Genomic DNA, 19,039 nt, shown 5'->3' with positions numbered 1-19,039 from the left:
GCTGTCCCTCAGCTCTTCAGCTCAAGGCTAGCGCTCTACCACTTGAGCCACAGCGCCACTTCTGGCTTTTTTCTTTATGCTTATATGGTGCTGAGGAATCGAACCCAGGGCCTCAGGTATGCAAGGCAAACGCTCTACCACTGAGCCACCTTCCCAGCCCTCTTGCGTCTATTTATACATACTTGTCCCATTCCCATCTTTCCTTCTTTCCATTCTTCCTTTCTTTTTCTCTTTCCTTCCTTCCTTCCTTTTCCTCCCTCTCTTTTCCTTCCTTCCTTCCTTCCATTTCTTTCTTCCTTTCATTTCTTCCTTTTATTTCTTTCCTTTCTTTCTCTCTTTCTTTCTTTCCTTTCTTTCTTTGAACTCAGGACCTGGGCACTGTTCCTGAGCTTTTGTGCTGAAGGCTAGCACTGTACCACTTGAGCCACAGCTCTACTTCCAGTTTTATGTTTTTGTTAATTTTATTGGAAATAAGAGTCTCACAGACTTTCCTTTTGGGGCTGGCTTTGAACCATGGTCCTCAGATCTCAGCCTCCTAGGATTTCAGGTGTGAGCCGCCAACACTTAGCTCTGTGTTTCTTTTATTGCAGTCTGGATATCTTGGTCTTGCAATGATTAGGCAGCCCAGTGTTATGTGACTTTGTAGACTCTCCTCAAAGTGTCCATGTTCCTAGGACAGCCTGATTCATCCTATAGCTGAGTGCTATAGAAGAGGAATCTCTTCTCACCAACTCCCAGTTTATTAGATCTTTATGATATATTAGATCTCTTGGTTCTAAGATTAAAAAAAACAGCCACTTTCCTTTTCTGGAGATTTAGTAAATATTTATTATTGTCTCTGATTCTATCTACTCCATAAAATTTTCCTCGTGATACAGTGAATAATTCCACTCTTAGAAACTTTTCAGCATCAATGAAGGAAATACCATAGTAAAACTCCAAATGAAGGGCAGGAAAAACGAAAGGCGAGAATATGAAACATGTCCTGTTTGTGATGGGGGTACAGGTGCAAGTAAGAAAGAGTAGAGAAAGTTAAGAAAGGTGAATTTGGTCAAAATACTTTATGTACATGTGGAAAATGAGCCAGCCCCTGGTGGCTTACACCTATAATCCTAGCTACTCAGGAGGCTGAGATCTGAAGATCATTATTCAAAGCCAGCCCAGGCAGCAAAATCTGTAAGCCTTATCTCCAACAAACTACTCAGAAAAGGCTAGAAATGGCACTGTGGCTCAAGTGTTGGGTGCTAGCCTTGAGCAAAGGAAGCTTAGGGATAGCACCCAGGCCCTGAGTTCAAGCCCACGACCAGCACCAAAAAAAAGGGGAGTGGTGGTAAATGAAGCTTGTTGAAATTAGGAAAGGAAAATAAGAGAGTGATAGAGGAGGTAAGGGTCTAATCAATGTACATCGTATGCCTATGTGGACATGTCAAAATAAAATCTCCTTGTACAACTAATTGATGCTAGTTAAAAGTATAAAAAGAAAAGACATTTTCAGCATTAGCCAAGAGGGATAAAACTTTTTCAGGTTTTAATGTGGTTGAGGTTAATATGCTTGAAGTAGAAAAGTAATCTCAAGAAGAGACTGAGAAACACTGAGAAGGCTGTGGCAGGAAAATCACAAGTTGGAGGTCAGTCTAGGCTACGTAGTGAGACTCTGTCTCAAAAAGGGAGAGGAGAGGAGGGGAGTAAAGGGGGAAAGAGAAAAGAGACAAAAGAAGAGAAAAGAAAAGATGGAGGGAAAAAGTGACAGACTGGGGTGTCTTGGAGGCTAGCAGTAGGCAAGAAGCGCTGACAGCTGCAAGCCAGCTTTCTCTGGCAGGCCAGTGACATGGTTTTAGCTTTGTAGTACAAGATGTGTGTATTTTGCACAGTTCAGCAGGATCCTGTCACATAGAAAGCGGAGCTATAATTTGGAAAAGGTAAGGAGTAACAGCACTGGAGGAGAAAATTTGGAGGAGGTATTTTTTAATAATATTTTAAAGTAAGGCAAATTGAGTTCATTGTACTACCAGAACAATGTAGCTAGGAATAGTGAGGGTGATTTGTAAAGTCCCTCTAGGAATGGTTTTATGCTTTAACCTGTAGGCCTATAGTTAATTTTTGCCCAGTCTCAGATCTTCATTGGGAATATACCATAACAGCAATTACTAGAACTGCAAAAAGACATACCCTCGCATCCCTGACCCTCCTGAGGCATATCAAATTTTCCCCAGAGGAATTCAGGATACAGACTTCCCAGAAGACTCAAATATGACCTCATTGGGTGATGAACCTATATGTTAAATTACCTTTTTTAATTATGGAGACTGGCACGAGGTTGGCAACTTTTAACCATTATCCATAGAAAAGACATTTGTACACCCCACTCCCCAAAAGGGAATAGCATAACATCATAGTAAAAGATGACCCTTCCCGTGAAAGGTTGGTTGTCAGCCTTGTGTTTGAAAATGCATGTCACTCTTGTGTTTCCTGGGATTCCCCATGACTTTGTCTTCCCACTGCCATAGGCAATGCAAATCAATTATTTTTGATGATACTGTTAATAGATGGTTTGGGTATGTTTTGTGGTGCTATGGATGAACCTAAGGTCTTGCATGTGCCAGCAAGGGCTCTACCACTGAGCCTTGGGTTTTTGAGCCAGAGTCTTGCTAGGGAGCTCAGGCTGGCTTCTAACTTGATATGTCATCTAAGCTGGCCTCAAAGTCCTCCTACATCTGCTTCACAACTATTGGGATTACAAGTGTGCCCCACCATGCCCACGATGTATATACTTCTATGGGTATGAACTAATCATTGGTGAAGATTTTCTGAACCCCCCTCACCCCGATTCTGAAACCTTAGCAAAATCACTTTATCTTCTTAGATTCAGTGCACAAAAATGTTTTTAGAAGCAAGTGTAGATTAAGGGTGTAAAAATGGACACAGTCCTATTTTCGGATCTTTAAGGATATTACTTAGTTGTGGTCTGGCTTTCTAAAGATAGTTTCTAAGATGAAATCATGTCATTCACATCTCTGGTTCTACTTTTGTTTAGAAGCTTTATTTTCTCTTGGTCCGGAAGAGCTTGGTTCCTTAGAAGATAAGGATAAACCTGATGCAAAGGTATTAAACCTATAATTTACTAGAGGCTTTTGGAATATTAAAAAAAATGGTTTTTAAAGGAGGAATTAAACTACTTATTCATAGGAAACAATAATGTTATTTATTATCAGTATTTCTTTATTTTCAGAAAGTGACTTGCCTTATATTCTTAGCAACAAAATTATCTTTCTGAAAAACAGAATTTTCCAACATAATGCTGGTAGTACTTTGACAAACTTACCTTATTGTGCTATGTTTATAAATCATCCATATTAGCCTACCAAAACATCTATTTAATACACTTATTTTCAACAATATGGAAAAAGAAATATGGAAATCATTATTTTTCAATTTGGTCTTATGGAAATCCCGAATAGAGAATTGAGTTTATCATTTTGTACATACTGTAGAGAAATTGTATTTAAGGCAAAGCTGTAAGTTATGTATTCCCTGACTAACCCCTAGTCCTCACTTTGATGCTTAAATCTGTAAGTGTGTGTGTGTGTATACACACACGTGCGTGTGTGTTTGTGTGTGTGTGTGCGCGCATGCACATGCATGCACATGCGCTCTCTTGGGTTTTTTTTGCACAAGGTTGATAACCACTTGAGCCACACCACCACTTGAGCTACACCTTTGCTTCTGGCCTTTTGATGGCTAAGTTGTTTTAAGAATTTCTTAGATTTGTCTGCCAGGGCTGGCTTTGAATCTCAGTCCTCAAATCTCTGCCTCCTGAGTAGCTAGAATTACAGGCATAAATCACCACATCCAGTAATCCTTTACTGCAGTGCTTCTCACACCAATTGTGTGGCCAGTTTTTGTGGCATTTTCCCCCTCAACTGTTACAGATCAATATAGTAAAATTTCCACAGAAATTTCTAAATGTTTATCCTCTCTTCAACCCTCCAAGTCTGACTTGCAGGCTGGATTCTGAAAAGCCTTGCTTCATATAAGGCAAGAGCAGTCCCAAACCCAGAAGTTGGGAGACAGGGTACCACTAGCCCCAAGAAACACCAGGACTCCAGAGAGAGATCTGTGTGCCTGGAAAATTCCTATATTGTCTGTAGCAATCTATTAGCAATAGAGAAAAAGTGAACTATGAGAGATTCTAACTTGCTCTCTATGATGACTTGTGGTTTATTTGGGTTTCTTTTGAGGTTTTTTGTTGTTTTTGTTGGTCATGGGGCCTGAACTCTGGGCCTGGGCACTGTCCCTCAGCTCTTCAGCTCAAGGCTAGCGATCTACCAGTTGAGCTCCAGCACCACTTCTGGCTTTTTCTGCTTATGTGGTGGTGCTGAGGAATTGAACTCAGGGACTCATGCATGCAAGGCAAGCACTCTACCACTGAGCCACCTTCCCAGCCCTCTTGAGTTTTAATATTGACTTGAAACTACACATGTAAAGATTAAAAACTCTTAAGGTATCTAAAACTTTTTGGACTACATTAGAATTCCAAAGGGCTGAATCTTAGTTATTTGTAATAAGAGACTTATAAACTCTCTGTTGAATGAACAAGAGATAGGGGAAAACTAGTCTTCTTTTATGAAGCTTTACTCAGTGTGTTAAAAGGCTCATGTAGAACACATCTGCTTGTCCCCTAGGTTCGAATCATACCTTTACAGTTGCAGCGCTTGTTTGCTCAGCTTCTGCTCTTAGACCAGGAAGCTGCATCCACAACAGACCTCACTGACAGCTTTGGGTGGACCAGCAATGAGGTATGAAAGCCTGGGAGGAAGTTCCAGGTGGTGGAGGGAAAAGGCCACACTGTTTCAGCATGTTATTCAACTGCCTTTAATCTGCCTTATGATCACAGTATGTTGGTTGAATGTTGTTTTACATTACATAACTACAAGCCAGAAGTATTTTTGTTTCATAGGTACTGTAAGCAGGGGTTTATGTCTGGTTGTGACTTGGGGTACAGGAACTGATTTTTCTTTGCAATCTCTTCCAAAATAATCTTCATCAGGTCTAGTTAAGATTTAAAAAAAAAAAGACACTTAGAAATAGCACATGGAAATTATTTGCCATGTATGGGACAATCTGCTCATCAGCTAAATTTTTTTTTTTTTTTGTCGGTTGTGGGGCTTGAACTCTGGGACTAGGTGCTGTCCCTGCGCTCTTCAGCTCAAGGTGAGCACTCTACCGCTTGAGCCACAGCACCACTTCCGGTTTCCTAGTAGTTTATTGGAGATAAGAGTCTCATGGACTTTTCTCTCCAGGCTGGCTTTGAACCGTGATCCTCAGATCTCAGCCTTCTCAGTATTACAGGCCTGAGCCACCGGTGCCCAGCTAATCATCAGCTAAATTTTTAGTCTACCATCCTTGTCCAGTGTTTTCATGTTCTCTGTCCTGATTTATCTCTGACTCTTCCTTTTCTTCTAAATTGGGGGAGTGGAGGTAGTTTTCCTCTCATTTATCTATTAAAAGTTCCGAAAGGGCAGTCTACCACATACAAACGCCACACAGTTGTCAGCAACAAGGAAACATGCTTATTGTCTGACTGCATTATCATCACTAAATAAATCTGATCTGTCATTCTCTGTCATTTTCCCTTCTCTCCCACTCTCTTCCCTGACCAGTCTCAGCAAACTTTGTTGTTCTCTTTTCATGCAGTTTCCTATTTCTTAAGATCACACAAACTTCTTCCCTATTTTTGCGTTTTCTAAATAAAATTTTGTAGGAAGCTTTCCGTGACTACACCTGTAGTGGCACCATTGCCAAATGATGGTGTGTTCAGAAACAGCTGGTCAACTGCCACAGGTGTTCTGTCCCCTCAGGGCCAGTACTGTCACCTGAATTTACATTCTCTGGTGTCTCATATTTTAAAAGGCAAAAAAAAGATCCCAAGTCCCACACCTTGCTCAGTTTTCAGCCCCCTTCTCTGCCTCTCACCACATGAAACTTACTTCAATGTGTCCTCCCTCACGCCTCTCCTTCTGTATCACTCCCCATTCCTTTGACTCCTGGCTATGTTTTGGTAAAGTCTCTCATGGCATCTATATGCCAAGACCAAAAGACACTTCTGTGTCCTGAGGTAGGCTGGGTCAGTGGCACACCTCATCCTTGGCAAAGCTCCAGCATTTCCTGTTCCTCACATCTCCTGAAAGTCCTCTTCTACTGCTCCTTCTCCTTTTCTACAGTTCTCAGTGGTGGTGCACACTGTGGCTTTGGTTTATAAAATGTGTGTGTGTGCATGCATGCGCGTGTGCATGCCGGTACTATGGCTAAAATTCAGGTTCTTAAGCTTTTGTGCTCAAGGCTACTGCTCTATCATTTTGAGTCACAACAACATTTCCAGCTTTTTGGTAATTAATTGGAGATGAGAGTTTCATGGACCTTCCCTGCCCAGGCTCGTTTTAAACTGTCATCCTCAGATCTCAGTCTCCTGAGTAGCTAGGATTATAGTTTTGAGCCACCAGTGCCAGACTATATAAAGTGTTTTTAAAGAACTAGTTCATATACAGTTACATGATTCACAATGGATTGAACCATCAAGCAAGATCCATTTGGATTTTTTCTGAGTAGCAGTAAATATTAATCTTGTTTTTGCTGGTTTTCACTTCAAATTAATAAGTTCTAGTTCTTCAATAGTGACAGTTGGTAAAGATCACCATCCACTGTGATCTAAATGAACTTTACTTGTGCACATACTGCTGGTTCTTGTTTGCTGACGGGAACCAGTTGTACTATTCCCTGCTCTTTGACTGTGGCGTGGCCCAGTGTGCTTTCTCCTGAGAATTGTGATTCAAAGCCAGCCTGAGCAGGAAAGTCCATGAGACTCTTACCTCCAATTACCACAAGAGAACCAGAAGTGGCATGGCCCAGTGTGCTTTCACCTTTCAGCTATGGGGTGAGTTCAGTTATATGTACACACTGAACACTGCCTTTTCATTCTGTAGTGAAATCAAAATAGATGGTGATATTGTAACCTACTATCAGCTCATGTCACTTAAACATCCTTGTAGGGGCTGGGAAGGTGGCTCCGTGGTAGAGCGCTTGCCTTATATGCATGAGGCCCTGGGTTCGATTCCTCAGCACCATATAAGCAGAAAAAGCCGGAAGTGGTGCTGTGGCTCAAGTGGTAGAGGGCTAGCCTTGAGCTGAAATGCTGAGAGACAGTGCTTAGGCCTAGAGTTCAGGCCCCATGACTGCCAAAAAAAAGCAAAAAAACAAAAAACACATCCTTGTAGTGAATTAAGCTTTAGCATGGATTTCTTGATTCCTCTTAGAGTTTTGTTTGAACTATTTTTTGAGTTTTATTTTTTAAAGTTTGCAGCATAAAATCACATTTAAAACATACCTGTTTTTCAGGAAATGAGGCAACATGATGTGCAGGAACTGAATCGAATTCTCTTCAGTGCTTTAGAAACCTCCTTGGTTGGGACGTCTGGCCATGACCTCATCAATCGTCTGTACCATGGAACGGTGGTTAACCAGATTGTGTGTAAAGAATGTGAAAACATCAGTGAGAAGCAGGTGAATGTGCAGGACTATTTTAACAATAAACTATATAGTCAACTATAAGTCATGATAATCTGTGGTCTGATTACAGACCATGAAGATTAAAATGTTTATTTCTGGTGCTGGGAAGGTGGCTCAGTGGTAGAGTGCTTGCCTCACATGCATGAGGCCCTGGGTTTGATTCCTTAGCACCATATAAACAGAAAAAGCCAGAAGTGGCGCTGTGACTCAAGTGGTAGAGCGCTAGCCTTGAGCTGAAGAACTGAGGGACAGCGCCCAGGCCCTGAGTTCAAGCCCTACGACTGACAAAAAAAAAAAAAAAATGTTTATTGCTAGACTTTCAGGATTTTTTTTTTTCCCCGTTTTACTCTAAATATGCCCGAATCATCACTTTACTCCTAATTTCTTCACATAAAATGAAAGAAACAAATACCTTAAGATAATATTTATTCAGGACTGTGATATTTGGAAAATTATATGTGGAGAGTGTTTTCAAATAGAAAACTATGATCTCATGAAAGGAGTCAATATCATCATGATTGGAATGGTATAAGGAATGCTAATTGAGGAGGAATAAAAAACAAATCTGAGAGGTGTTTAAATTGATAAATATCTGTAATTAAATAGTAGATTTAGTTTATTATTATCCTTCAGAAAATTGTATGTATGCTATGTTTATTAAATATATGAACTATATATGTCACATTTAAAGCTATAATAATGCTGCTTTAATTTTTACAACTTTCACTTCCTTGTAATACAAATTGTTCATTTTATATGATGGAAAATAGAAATTGGAAACCTGTAAATCTACTCATCTGTTTGAGATCCTAAGCCATTAAATAAAAATTTCATTTTGTTATGACAAGAGTTACAGGAAGTTTCTGTATTTGACTATATGAGTGAAAATTTTAATGCCATTTTAATGTATTAGTTGTCTCTTTATAAATTGAATGTATAAAAATATATGATATAAATATGTAAGTATGTATGTACCTATGTATATTTTTTTATTCTCTTCTTTGTTTTTGAGACAAGATCTTATTCTGCAGCCCAGGCTAGCCTCCAACTCACAATGCTCCTACTTTTTTTTTTTTTTGTCAGTTGTGGGGCTTGAACTCTGGGCCCGGGCGCTGTCCCTGAGCTCTTTAGCTCAGAGCAAGCTCTTTTCCACTTGAGCCACAGTGCCACTTCTGGTTTTCTTGTGGTAATTGGATATGAGTCTCATGGAACTCTACTGCTCAGGCTGGCTTTGAACCACATTCTCAGATCTCAGCTTCCTGAGTAGCTAGGATTACAGGGTTGAGCTACGAGTGCCCAGCTTGAATTGTCATTCTTTACTTTATGTTACTGGAGATCAAAGCCAGGCCTGTACATGCTAGATAACCCATTCTACCACTGGGTTTACCATTGTTTAACCTAACATTTGAGAGGTGAGTCCTAGGAAGTCTCCAGTTAGAGGTCAGCCTAGTTTACTCTGCTTCTAAAAAAACAAAACAAAAATTCTTGGCCTTTCTTACCTATACTAATAGAAGTTAATCTTTGTCAGCTAGTTTGAAAATAACCAAGGTGTCCTGTATGTTTGAATTAGTATCTGATTGACTTGGTTCTAATGTAATAATTCACAAAGTAACTAAAAATGACAATGTACATAAAGCACATTATAAGTTGTAAACATGAACTTTTCACAACAATATTTCAAGTGTTAGTTACGTTACTTAGCAATTTTACTATAAACTAGTGCCTAGTTACTTTCTTATCCCTATAATTTCTTAATTTCATTACATGTATGCACAAAAGTATAAATATGATTTAAACTTGCCAAATTATAAGTGCTTATTTCTAGAGAGATAATTCAAATGTAGAATTGATTGATAGATTTCCTTCTTGCAAAATATCATCCTCTTAATTTTCTTAGAAATATCTGTTTATCCTGGTTCAAAACATTTTTTTCTTATAACTTCCTCAGTATATCTTAACTCAACATTAGCAGAATAAAAATGAAGAGACAGAGTGTGCATTAGAAAATTGTCTCTGCCTTTTCTAATTCTAAAACTAAAACAGTGCTACTAAGCACTGTAGGTTGTATTTAAATTTCAGTTGGTTTCCTGAAGAAGAAGATGTTATTGTTTTACATTGAAACTCACAAAACTCTTCCTTTATAAATGTTTTCCAAATTTTTTTTAGTTAGATCATAGTTTGATTTAGAAAGAATAATGTTAGGAATTCCACTACATCTGATGGAGACACCCACATCTTAGTATAAATTTTTAGGTTGGTGATATGTCTGTGAAATTGTTTTTTTCAGTACTCCATTCTTGTGTATTCTAGGAAGACTTCTTAGATCTAACGGTAGCAGTCAAAAACGTGTCTAGTTTGGAAGATGCCCTCTGGAACATGTATGTGGAGGAGGAAGTCTTTGACTATGACAACTTGTACCACTGTGGAACTTGTGACCGACTGGTTAAGGCAGCCAAGGTAAAGTGTTGTCTTCGTCTCCGTGATTTGAGATAGGAAGGCATGAATGTATTTGAAACTTTTTTTTTGGTAGTGGAGATCATCAAACCCTAGTGTTGCTAGGCAAGTCCTTTGCCACTAAGCAACAACCCAGCCCCTGCTTAAAGCTCTTGACCCTGAAGATGGAGAAAATATTTACTTTGTTATATCTCTAATTTTTTTTTTTTTTTTTGTCGGTCATGAGGCTTGAACTCTGGGCCTGAGCGGTGTCCCTCAGCTCTTCAGCTCAAGGCTAGTGCTCTACCATTTGAGCCACAGCATCACTTCCAGTTTTCTGGTGGTTAATTGGGGATAAAGAGTCTCTTGGACTTTCACACCCGGGCTGGCTTTGAACCTCGATTGTCAGATCTCAGCCTGCTGAGTAGCTAGGATTACAGGTGTGAGCCACCAGCACCCGGCTCTCTAAATTTTTTACAAGGGAAATATAAAACTTTCAGCCTATAGCTCTCTCTCAACTTACTTATTTCCCAGGAAAACTTTATTTGTACCCCACAAGAGAAACACTTGGTTTCTTCAGTATACCTTTTAGGGTAAAGTCCCTACTTTTGGTAAATGACTGTTACGAAGGAGACTGTTTATTTTTGCCAGGAAACAGCTTGCCAAGCATTAGTTTCCATTTTATAATCTTGATATGTAAGTTCTTCATTCTAACAAATCCGGTATGCTATTTCATACCTGCAAACACCTTGCTAATTACAAACCTCAACAGACAGGCCAGGGACTGGGCAGGAAGTAGGTCCTGACAAGGAACATCCCATTAGGACATGCTCATCAAACAGTTCTTCTGGATAGCTACGCTAAAACTTAGAACTTGCTTGTAAAACTGTAGTTCTAAACATAAATGACTGATACCATCCTTAGTTCCATAAGGCATGAGCTTGTATCAAGAGTTATATTGAATCCACAGTTATGAGCCTATGTGATATAAGGACATATTTCTCTTATATCTGTGTCACAGGTTGTTTTTACATAACTTAAGTAATACTATTTGCTTTCTTATAGTTCTGCATTTTAAAACGGCATTTTTCTTTCAACAGTCAGCCAAATTGCGCAAGCTGCCACCCTTTCTTACTATTTCATTACTGAGATTCAATTTTGATTTTGTGAAGTGTGAACGCTACAAGGACACTAGTTGTTATACCTTCCCTCTGCGGATCAATCTCAAGCCTTTTTGTGAACAGGTTTGAACCATTTTATTTTTAAATTCTTTCTTTTCCTCTCCAAAGAATTTTTTTATTGACTTAATTTTCAGTCCATTTATTGCAGTTAAGTACTGTTTTGCATCCCTTGCTCTATAGGACAGGTATCGGCTTCCCTGGCTTTTGCCTATTGGATGACAGTAGCAACACCACTCCCCAACTATAGAACACAAATCATCTTATACATGCCCAGAGTCCATGTCTCCTAGAAGGATGGGAGGTGGGAGGGATTTCCAAGAAGCCCTGATTTAGTGTGTCCTTTTGAATATGTATAGTATGGATTTGTTCTTACATTCTTTTCATTAAACTGTTCTTGAAAAAAATCTTTGAAGTGAACATTTTACAACAAAATTGGACATGACCTTGCTTTTAGAAAACTTAGTATTGATTGGTACTTTGCTATTTGAATTTAGTTTATTTTGGATGCAATAACAAATCACATTTCTAGAAGTTGAACATGCAAATAGACTTTTATGGGTTTCGAGTTTGTATGGCTGGTGATGTAACTTGGTAGCATGTGCAAGGCATTGGGCTTAATCCCCAGTATTTCAAAACAAACAGCAGCACAAAAGCTGGACGGTGGTGGCCCACATCTATAATCCTAATTGCTGAGGAGTCTGAGATCTTAGGATCACGATTCGAAGCCATCCCAGGCATGAAGTCCAGAGAGAATCTTTAACTCCAATAAACTACTCAGAAAAAGCCAGAAGTGGTGCTGTGGCTTAAGTGGTAGAGCGCTAGCCTTGAGCACAGAGAGGCTCAGAGACAGAGCCTAGGCCTGAGTTCAAGCCTCAGGACCAAAAAAAAAAAAAAAAAGCACAAAAATAAAGTTTTAATCCTTAAGACACAGGGAGAAAAATATTTGGAAAACAAATTCTGAAATCATGAGTTTTTACGTGTATCTCTCATGTTTGCCTGAACCAGATAATTTAAATACTACCCACTTTAAAACTACTACATCAGAAATTTAAAGTATCTCTTGAAACATGTCCTCATTGAATGTGACTTTTTGAAAAGATTTTGATTTACTTGTTAGTACAGTAGTTTTTCTGTTCAGTCACTGTGGTTGTAGAGCCTACTACAGAAAACTTTGATCATAGAATTAATAGTAAAGCAAGAAAGAACCTCTTCCTTTCACGGAACCACCTCCGAACAAGACCAGCCTGGTATTCACCATTGTTGAGTTCCTTCTCTCTGAGGAGTCTGAAGTGTCAGGAGCACTCTGGCTTTCACTCTAAGGCATATTACAACCTGGTCAGAATATACAGCAATTGTGATATTAAACACATAAGAGAGTCACCACAAAAACAGTTTTCTTTTGCTAAAAGCCTATCACTGACTTACCTTGTGTATATCAGCTTACATGATCTAATCTAAAAATAACAGCTTTTTAAAATACATGGGTTCACATAACTAAGAGGCAGAAACTGATTAATATAGTATGATTAGCAGTAAATCAAAGAATTAAAAGTTTTTAAAGTTTAAAGCTAGATATTTACCTTTATGTTTTATGACTCCTTTTATTTTATTTTTATTATTGTACCTTAATTGTACAGAGGGGTTTTGCTGTGATATTTTTATACATTCATATATTGTACTTTGATCAGATTAACCCCTCTTTTTTAACCCTCAAATAACAATGATAAACTGTGAGGTTGACTAATTTCAGTAGCTAAAATTCTTTTTTCCTTTTGGTTATATTTCTCACAATTTTATGTAGGTAATGGATACATCTTTTTCTGCTTTTAGAGTGAATTAGATGACTCAGGATATATGTACGACCTCTTCTCTGTCATTATCCACAAAGGCGGCTGCTATGGGGGGCACTACCATGTCTACATTAAGGATGTTGACCATCTGGGGAACTGGCAATTTCAAGTAAGCATAGAAAGTCCTTCGGATACAGTACAGTGTCTTTCCCTAGCCCTGCCTTCCTCTGTGCCTACTGTAGTTTGCTTATCCAGAGTCAGTTGAAACATTTTTTCCAGCTGGCAGTATGTATCCTCTTTGTTGAAACATGAAACATTGATTTGCAAGTTTGTTATTAAGTTTATTGTTGAGGTGGTACACAGAGGTGGCGGTACTTGGTGTAGTTAGGCAGCATATTTCAAAAGTAATGATTCTCTTTTTCTTGTCTTCCTTTGGGGTTATGGTTTCTTAAACATCTGTTTTGTAGTCATGTCTTCAGAATTGATCAGGTCTTTCCTAGAAATGCCAGGATCTTTCTTCTGTTAAGTGACTGGCATGAACAGGCAGGCATTCTTAGATACGGTTCTGCTCCCTTCACTATTTATCCGGTCTTTTATTTTTTAGGCCTTTGTGGGGGAGGGAAAGGGAAACAGGTTCTTGCTTTGTAGCTTAGGCTGACCTCTAACTCAAGATCCTCCAGTGCTAGATTACAGGTGTATAACACCATGCTTGGTTGCTAAAGTAAGGTCTTCATTATGACTGAAAGAATAGAAGAATGATTGCCAAGTGTGCTTGGTGTCTTGTCTTTTTCCTTTTCCTTTTCCTTTTCTCCTTTCCTTTCCCTTTCCCTTTCCTTTCCCTTTCCTTTCCTTTTTCCTTTCCTTTCCTTTCCTTTCCTTTTTAAATCAATCATGAGGCTTCAACTCAGGGCCTGGTTGCTGTCTCTGAGCTTCTTTGCTCAAGTCTAGTGTCTACCACTTTGAGCCACAGTGCCACTTCCATATTTTCTTGTTTATAGAATGTTCTTTGAATTTTCCTTATGGAAGTGTTTTTTGTTATTCCTCATGAGGAAGGTGGTGCTAATGAGGACCCTCTTAGACGCTTCAAGATGAAGCCTGACAGAGAAGTCATCCTTTTGATTCAGGAGTTAAATTGTATAACACCTCTTAACTTTGGGGAAGGGTAAAGAACAGGAACTTGAGTTCAGTCACAAATAGCCAATAATACAATTGATCATGCTCCATAATAAAATTTTAATGAGGAGCCAAGTGTGATGGCACATGCCTATAATCCCAGCACTGAAGGCTAAAGCAGGAAGATCATAAGTTCCAGACCAGCCTAAACTATATAATGATACTCTGACACAAAAAACAACTAGATGAATAAATTGAAGGAAGATTCTCTTTCTCTCTCTCTTTCTCTCTCTGTATATACACATGCTCACTTTAAAAACTTAAATGAAAACTCTTGAGAAACAAGTTTGTGGAGTTTCCAGGTTGGTGAACACATCCATGCTCTGGGAAGGTAGGCCCTGTATTCCTTGGAAATAGAAGCCTCTTCACTCCACCTTCTCATGTTCTTAGGTCATGCCTCAGTGATAGAGTACCTGCCTCGGAAGCACAAGGCACTGTGTTCAAGGCCCAGAACCACCAAAAAAAAAAAAGTGGAAATCCTTAAATTAGAGTTTGATCAGGCTGAAGAACAATCAGCCTGTAGACCCCAAATCATCATGGGACTGAGCCCTCAACTGTGAGGTCTGTGATATTAGCAGGGATTGTCAGAATTATAGATGACACTCCCCTGGTGTCAGAGAATTGGAATATTGGAGGTTGTTTGAAAAACCGTGGGCCTCAGTCCTCAAAGAAGGCCTCAGGCTTCCAGTAGAAGCTTAGTTGTCTGTCAACAGGATAGTATCCTCGCCCACTCAGATGCTGAGCCAAAGCCCCTTGCACTGTGATCTTTCAGACAACAGAAACATATTACTTACAACTCTGGGACCCACTCCTTTAGGAAACCCAAGTGCAAGAAGCCAACAGACTTTGTGTTTGTAGGGCTCACATTGCTTCCTAGATAGCACCTTCTTGCACAAGTGGCAGTCAAGCTCCTGCGGTCCCCATTTATAAAGGCCCAGAGGCCTCTATCCTAATATATTGCAGTAAGGATTAGGTTTCAACATATGTAGTTGGGTAAATACAATGGTCAGATCATAGCACTTGGGGAGCTAGAAGTATCAGTTCTAGATTTTATCCCTAGATTGCCACTTCATTTCCTGTCTTCTGAGGATGTTTCTATGTTCTTGCTAGTTCAGCATGTTTAAATAGTATATTCTTAATTCTTTTGTTTTGTTTTTTACTTTAGCATTTTTTTATAATTTTGTAGCAGGATGATTGGATGTAGTCTGTTCTATTCTCTCTCTTTCTCTATCTTCAGTACTTAGATTGAACTCAGGGCCTTGAACTTCTTAGGTAGGCATTCTACCACTTGAGCCATGTCCCCAGCCCTGTTTTTTTCTTGATTATGTATTTTTGTCTTGTATTATTTAGGTCTATTTGTACTCATGGCCTTAAGCCAGTTTAAAATACTTTTGCAATGTGTAATTAAGAAGGAAAAAAGACAATTTCTCTTTGTTACCCAGTTCAATATGGGATGGGATATAAACTTTTTGAATGATCAGAAATGGTAGAAAATATTTAAGCTTGAGTCTGCAAACATAGGTAAAGACTTTTGGATGAAGACCAGAAAATATTTTGAACTAAAAACCCATTATACCAAATTGTAAAGGACACCTTGAAAGCTGTGCTCAGCTACAAAATGGGTTAGAATCTACTTTGCTTACCTCATAATTATAGTATTCAGATATAGCCAGAGAGCTAGAGTGACTTTTCAAGAATTATATACTGGGAAGGGGTGACATTGCCCCAAAGAAATATACTCATGACTTATATAACTGTAACTCCTCTGTACATCACCTCTATAAAAAAAAAAAAAAGAATTGTCCAGGCACCAGTAGTTTATGCCTGTAATCTTGGCTACTCTGGAGTCTGAGATCTAAGGATCATGGTTCAAAGCCAGCCTGGGCAGAAAAGTTCCTGAGAATCTTATCTCTAATAAATCACTAGAAAACCGGATGTGGCGCTGTGGCTTAAGTGCTCAGGGTCAGTGCCAGCCCCAGAGCTCAAGCCCCACAACCAACAACAACAACAAAAAAATTGTACAATGAAACCTGGAACTCAAATCTAGGTCGCCTGATTCCAAAGTGCATGCATAATGATAATGATGCTTTTACCATTATTTCTCAGTGGCATGGACTTTCCTGTTCAATTCATTCCGTTTAAAGGATTTGTCAAAGAATCTCTTTTAATACTTCTCAGGAAGAAAAGCGTAAGCCAGATGTGAACTTGGAAGCTCTCCCAAATGAAGAAGAGACTGATGATCCACTGATGATCCTAAAAGCCATCTTCTTACAGGTAGCGTGGGTCTGTCTATGTATGTATTTGTGTGTATGTAGGTATTATAAATGCATCTATGTATGTATTCACTTTAGTCAGACTGGTACAAAGGCTACCATACAATGGAAAGTGGTTACGTCGTAACTTAATCATCTTTTTTAAAGCCCTATCTTCAAATACAGTCACATTCTGAAGTATTTGGGCTTAAGAATTTAGCATATGAATTTTGGGGAGATATAGTACATCCTGTATACAACTACGTTTTATCCATTTTTAAGATTCATTTATGCTTTGAAATATTCATTAAGGCATTACTAATCTTCTGGGTTGACATTTAAATATTTCTTCTAAAAATTGTAAATAAGTATCCAAACCTCTTTGGATACCTACTTAGTGATTTGGGATATCTTTTTAAAATTTTTTCTATAGGTCCTGGGGCTTAAACTCGGGCCCGGGCACTGTCTCTGAGCCTCTTTGTACTCAAGACTAGCACTCTACTACTTAAGCCACAATGCCACATCTGGCTTTTTCTCTCTAGTTTATTGGAGATAAAGAGTCTCATAGACATGTCTGCCTGGGCTGGCTTCAAACTGCAATCCTTGGGGAGGGAAGGGATGGTAGGGGAAAAACAAAGGAGGAGGTAACAATGCTCCATAGGAAATGTACTCATTACCTTACTCATGTAACTGTAATCCCTCTGTATAGTATCTTTACAGTAAAAAATATATACTTAAAAAAACAACAACAAGGGGCTGGGAAGTTGGCTCAGTGGTAGAGCGCTTGCTTTGCATGCCAGAGGCCCTGAGTTCGATTCCTCAGCACCACATAAGCAAAAAGAAAAAAGCCGAAAGTGGTGCTGTGGCTCAAGTGGTAGGGCACTAGCCTTGAGCTGAAGAGCTGAGGGACAGCGCCCAGGCCCAGGGTTCAGGCCCCACAACTGGACCCAAAAAAAACCAAAAAACAAAACAACAACAACAACAACTGCAATCTCAGATCTCAGCCTCCTGAGTAGCTAGGATGACAGGTGTGAGTCACTGGTACCCAGCTGATTTTGGATGTCTTAAGACTTTGGGTTTCTTTTGTAAGGAAAAGAGCAGTCTAATATCTGTTGATCAACTGGGACAAAAACTCTTGAAAAAGACAGGAATATCATGGAACAAGAAGTACAGAAGACAACATGGACCACTGCGAAAGGTGATGCATGATACCAAGTTGATAGGCTTCTGTCCCTGGGACTCTTACTCTGATAGCCACAGCACAAATTCTTCTGTAGATGGATCTTTAAAAAGGTGAAAGTAAAAACAATGCTTCTAGTATATTAAATAAAACTGAACAAAACTAGAGGTAAGTTCCTTACTATTTCCTGTTAGGCTATTTATCAAGAAGTAAGCAAAACTAGGGGAGGTGGCCGCTAGTCACAACAGAAAAAAACAAAAATACTGTTACTCCAAACCTCAACTGGTTCCCTAGGCTGTAAGACTAGACGCAAAAGTGATATTGCCAGAAATATGAGATAACAACTGTCTGGAAACAAAAGCAGAGCATCAGAACCCTCTTACCATTTTGGAGCAATTTCTAGCACTGAAAAGCAAAGCATTTACCCATTCCTGTAAGTGTTTAAATGCCTTCTTTATTTACATCACTAAAGAAATCAACTATTACTTGCATGGTTTTGGAAAATTGTGTTTTTAGGGCATTTGTCTATGGTATCAACTTTTTGGCATGAAGTATGTAAATAATCACCATATTACATGTCTTATTGTCTGTAGGGCCTGAAGATATGTTTGTTCTCTGTGTCATTTTTGGTATTGCTAATTGTACCTTTCAGTTATCTTTTTTACTAATTTCACTTGGCTTTATCAGCTTATTGAACTTTTCCAACTACACAGCTTTTCCTTTGTTGTTTTCTCTCAGATGAGTGTGACAATCTCTTCCTTTTCATTAATTAATTAATTAATTCAGGGCTGGGAAGGTGGCTCAGTGGTAGAGTGTTTGCCTTGCACGCATGAGGCCCTGGGTTCGATTCTTCAGTACCACATAAGCAGAAAAAAAGCAGGAAGTCGCGCTGTGGCTCAAGTGATAAAGCACTTGCCTTGAGCTGAAAAGCTGAGAGACAGAGCCAGGCCGAGTTCAAGCCCCACAACTGACCAAAAAAAAAAGATGTTTAGCTCATTACATTTAATATAATGACTGATATGGTTATATTTGAGGCTTCTTCCTTGTTATTATTTTTTAAATTTTCCTTTATTTTATAGTTTGTTTTTCTTCTTCCTTTTGGAAAAAGCAAGTAATTTTTAGTGTTTCATTTTATCTTTTGCCTACTTGCTTAGTTTTTAGTGGCTGACCTCTGGCTTGCCATATATGTATATATTTATTTATTTATATTATAAACTAATATACTTTTTTTTTTGGGGTCCGGTCATGGGGCCTGAACTCTGGGCCTGAGCGCTGTCCCTCAGCTCTTCAGCTCAAGGCTAGTGCTCTACCACTTGAGCCACAGCGCCACTCCCGGCTTTTTTCTTTTTGCTTATGTGGTGCTGAGGAATCGAACCCAGGGCCTCTGGCATGCAAGGCAAGCGCTCTACCACTGAGACAACTTCCCAGCCCATGTGTTGTTTTTTTTGTTTTTTTGTTTTTGTTTTG

The 19,039-nt window shown here is 39.1% G+C and overlaps 1 protein-coding gene across 1 annotated transcript in view; it reads left to right on the top strand.

Moving 5' to 3' along the window:
• The window catches only part of Usp40 (ubiquitin specific peptidase 40), a 65,171-nt gene that overhangs the window by 5,420 nt on the left and 40,712 nt on the right, over window positions 1-19,039 (top strand). The window contains exons 3-10 of the mRNA XM_013022875.1: window positions 3,035-3,102; window positions 4,683-4,796; window positions 7,393-7,557; window positions 9,874-10,020; window positions 11,097-11,240; window positions 13,008-13,136; window positions 16,319-16,414; window positions 17,483-17,590. Coding sequence (XP_012878329.1) covers window positions 3,035-3,102; window positions 4,683-4,796; window positions 7,393-7,557; window positions 9,874-10,020; window positions 11,097-11,240; window positions 13,008-13,136; window positions 16,319-16,414; window positions 17,483-17,590 — 971 coding nt within the window. The remainder of the gene's footprint in view (window positions 1-3,034; window positions 3,103-4,682; window positions 4,797-7,392; window positions 7,558-9,873; window positions 10,021-11,096; window positions 11,241-13,007; window positions 13,137-16,318; window positions 16,415-17,482; window positions 17,591-19,039) is intronic.

Source organism: Dipodomys ordii, unplaced genomic scaffold (assembly GCF_000151885.1).
Source record: "Dipodomys ordii isolate 6190 unplaced genomic scaffold, Dord_2.0 Scaffold1, whole genome shotgun sequence".
In the NCBI taxonomy this organism is placed as follows: Eukaryota; Metazoa; Chordata; class Mammalia; order Rodentia; family Heteromyidae; genus Dipodomys; species Dipodomys ordii.
The sequence above is the reverse complement of the archived record's forward strand: the minus strand, read 5'-3'. Positions and strand labels throughout refer to the sequence as shown.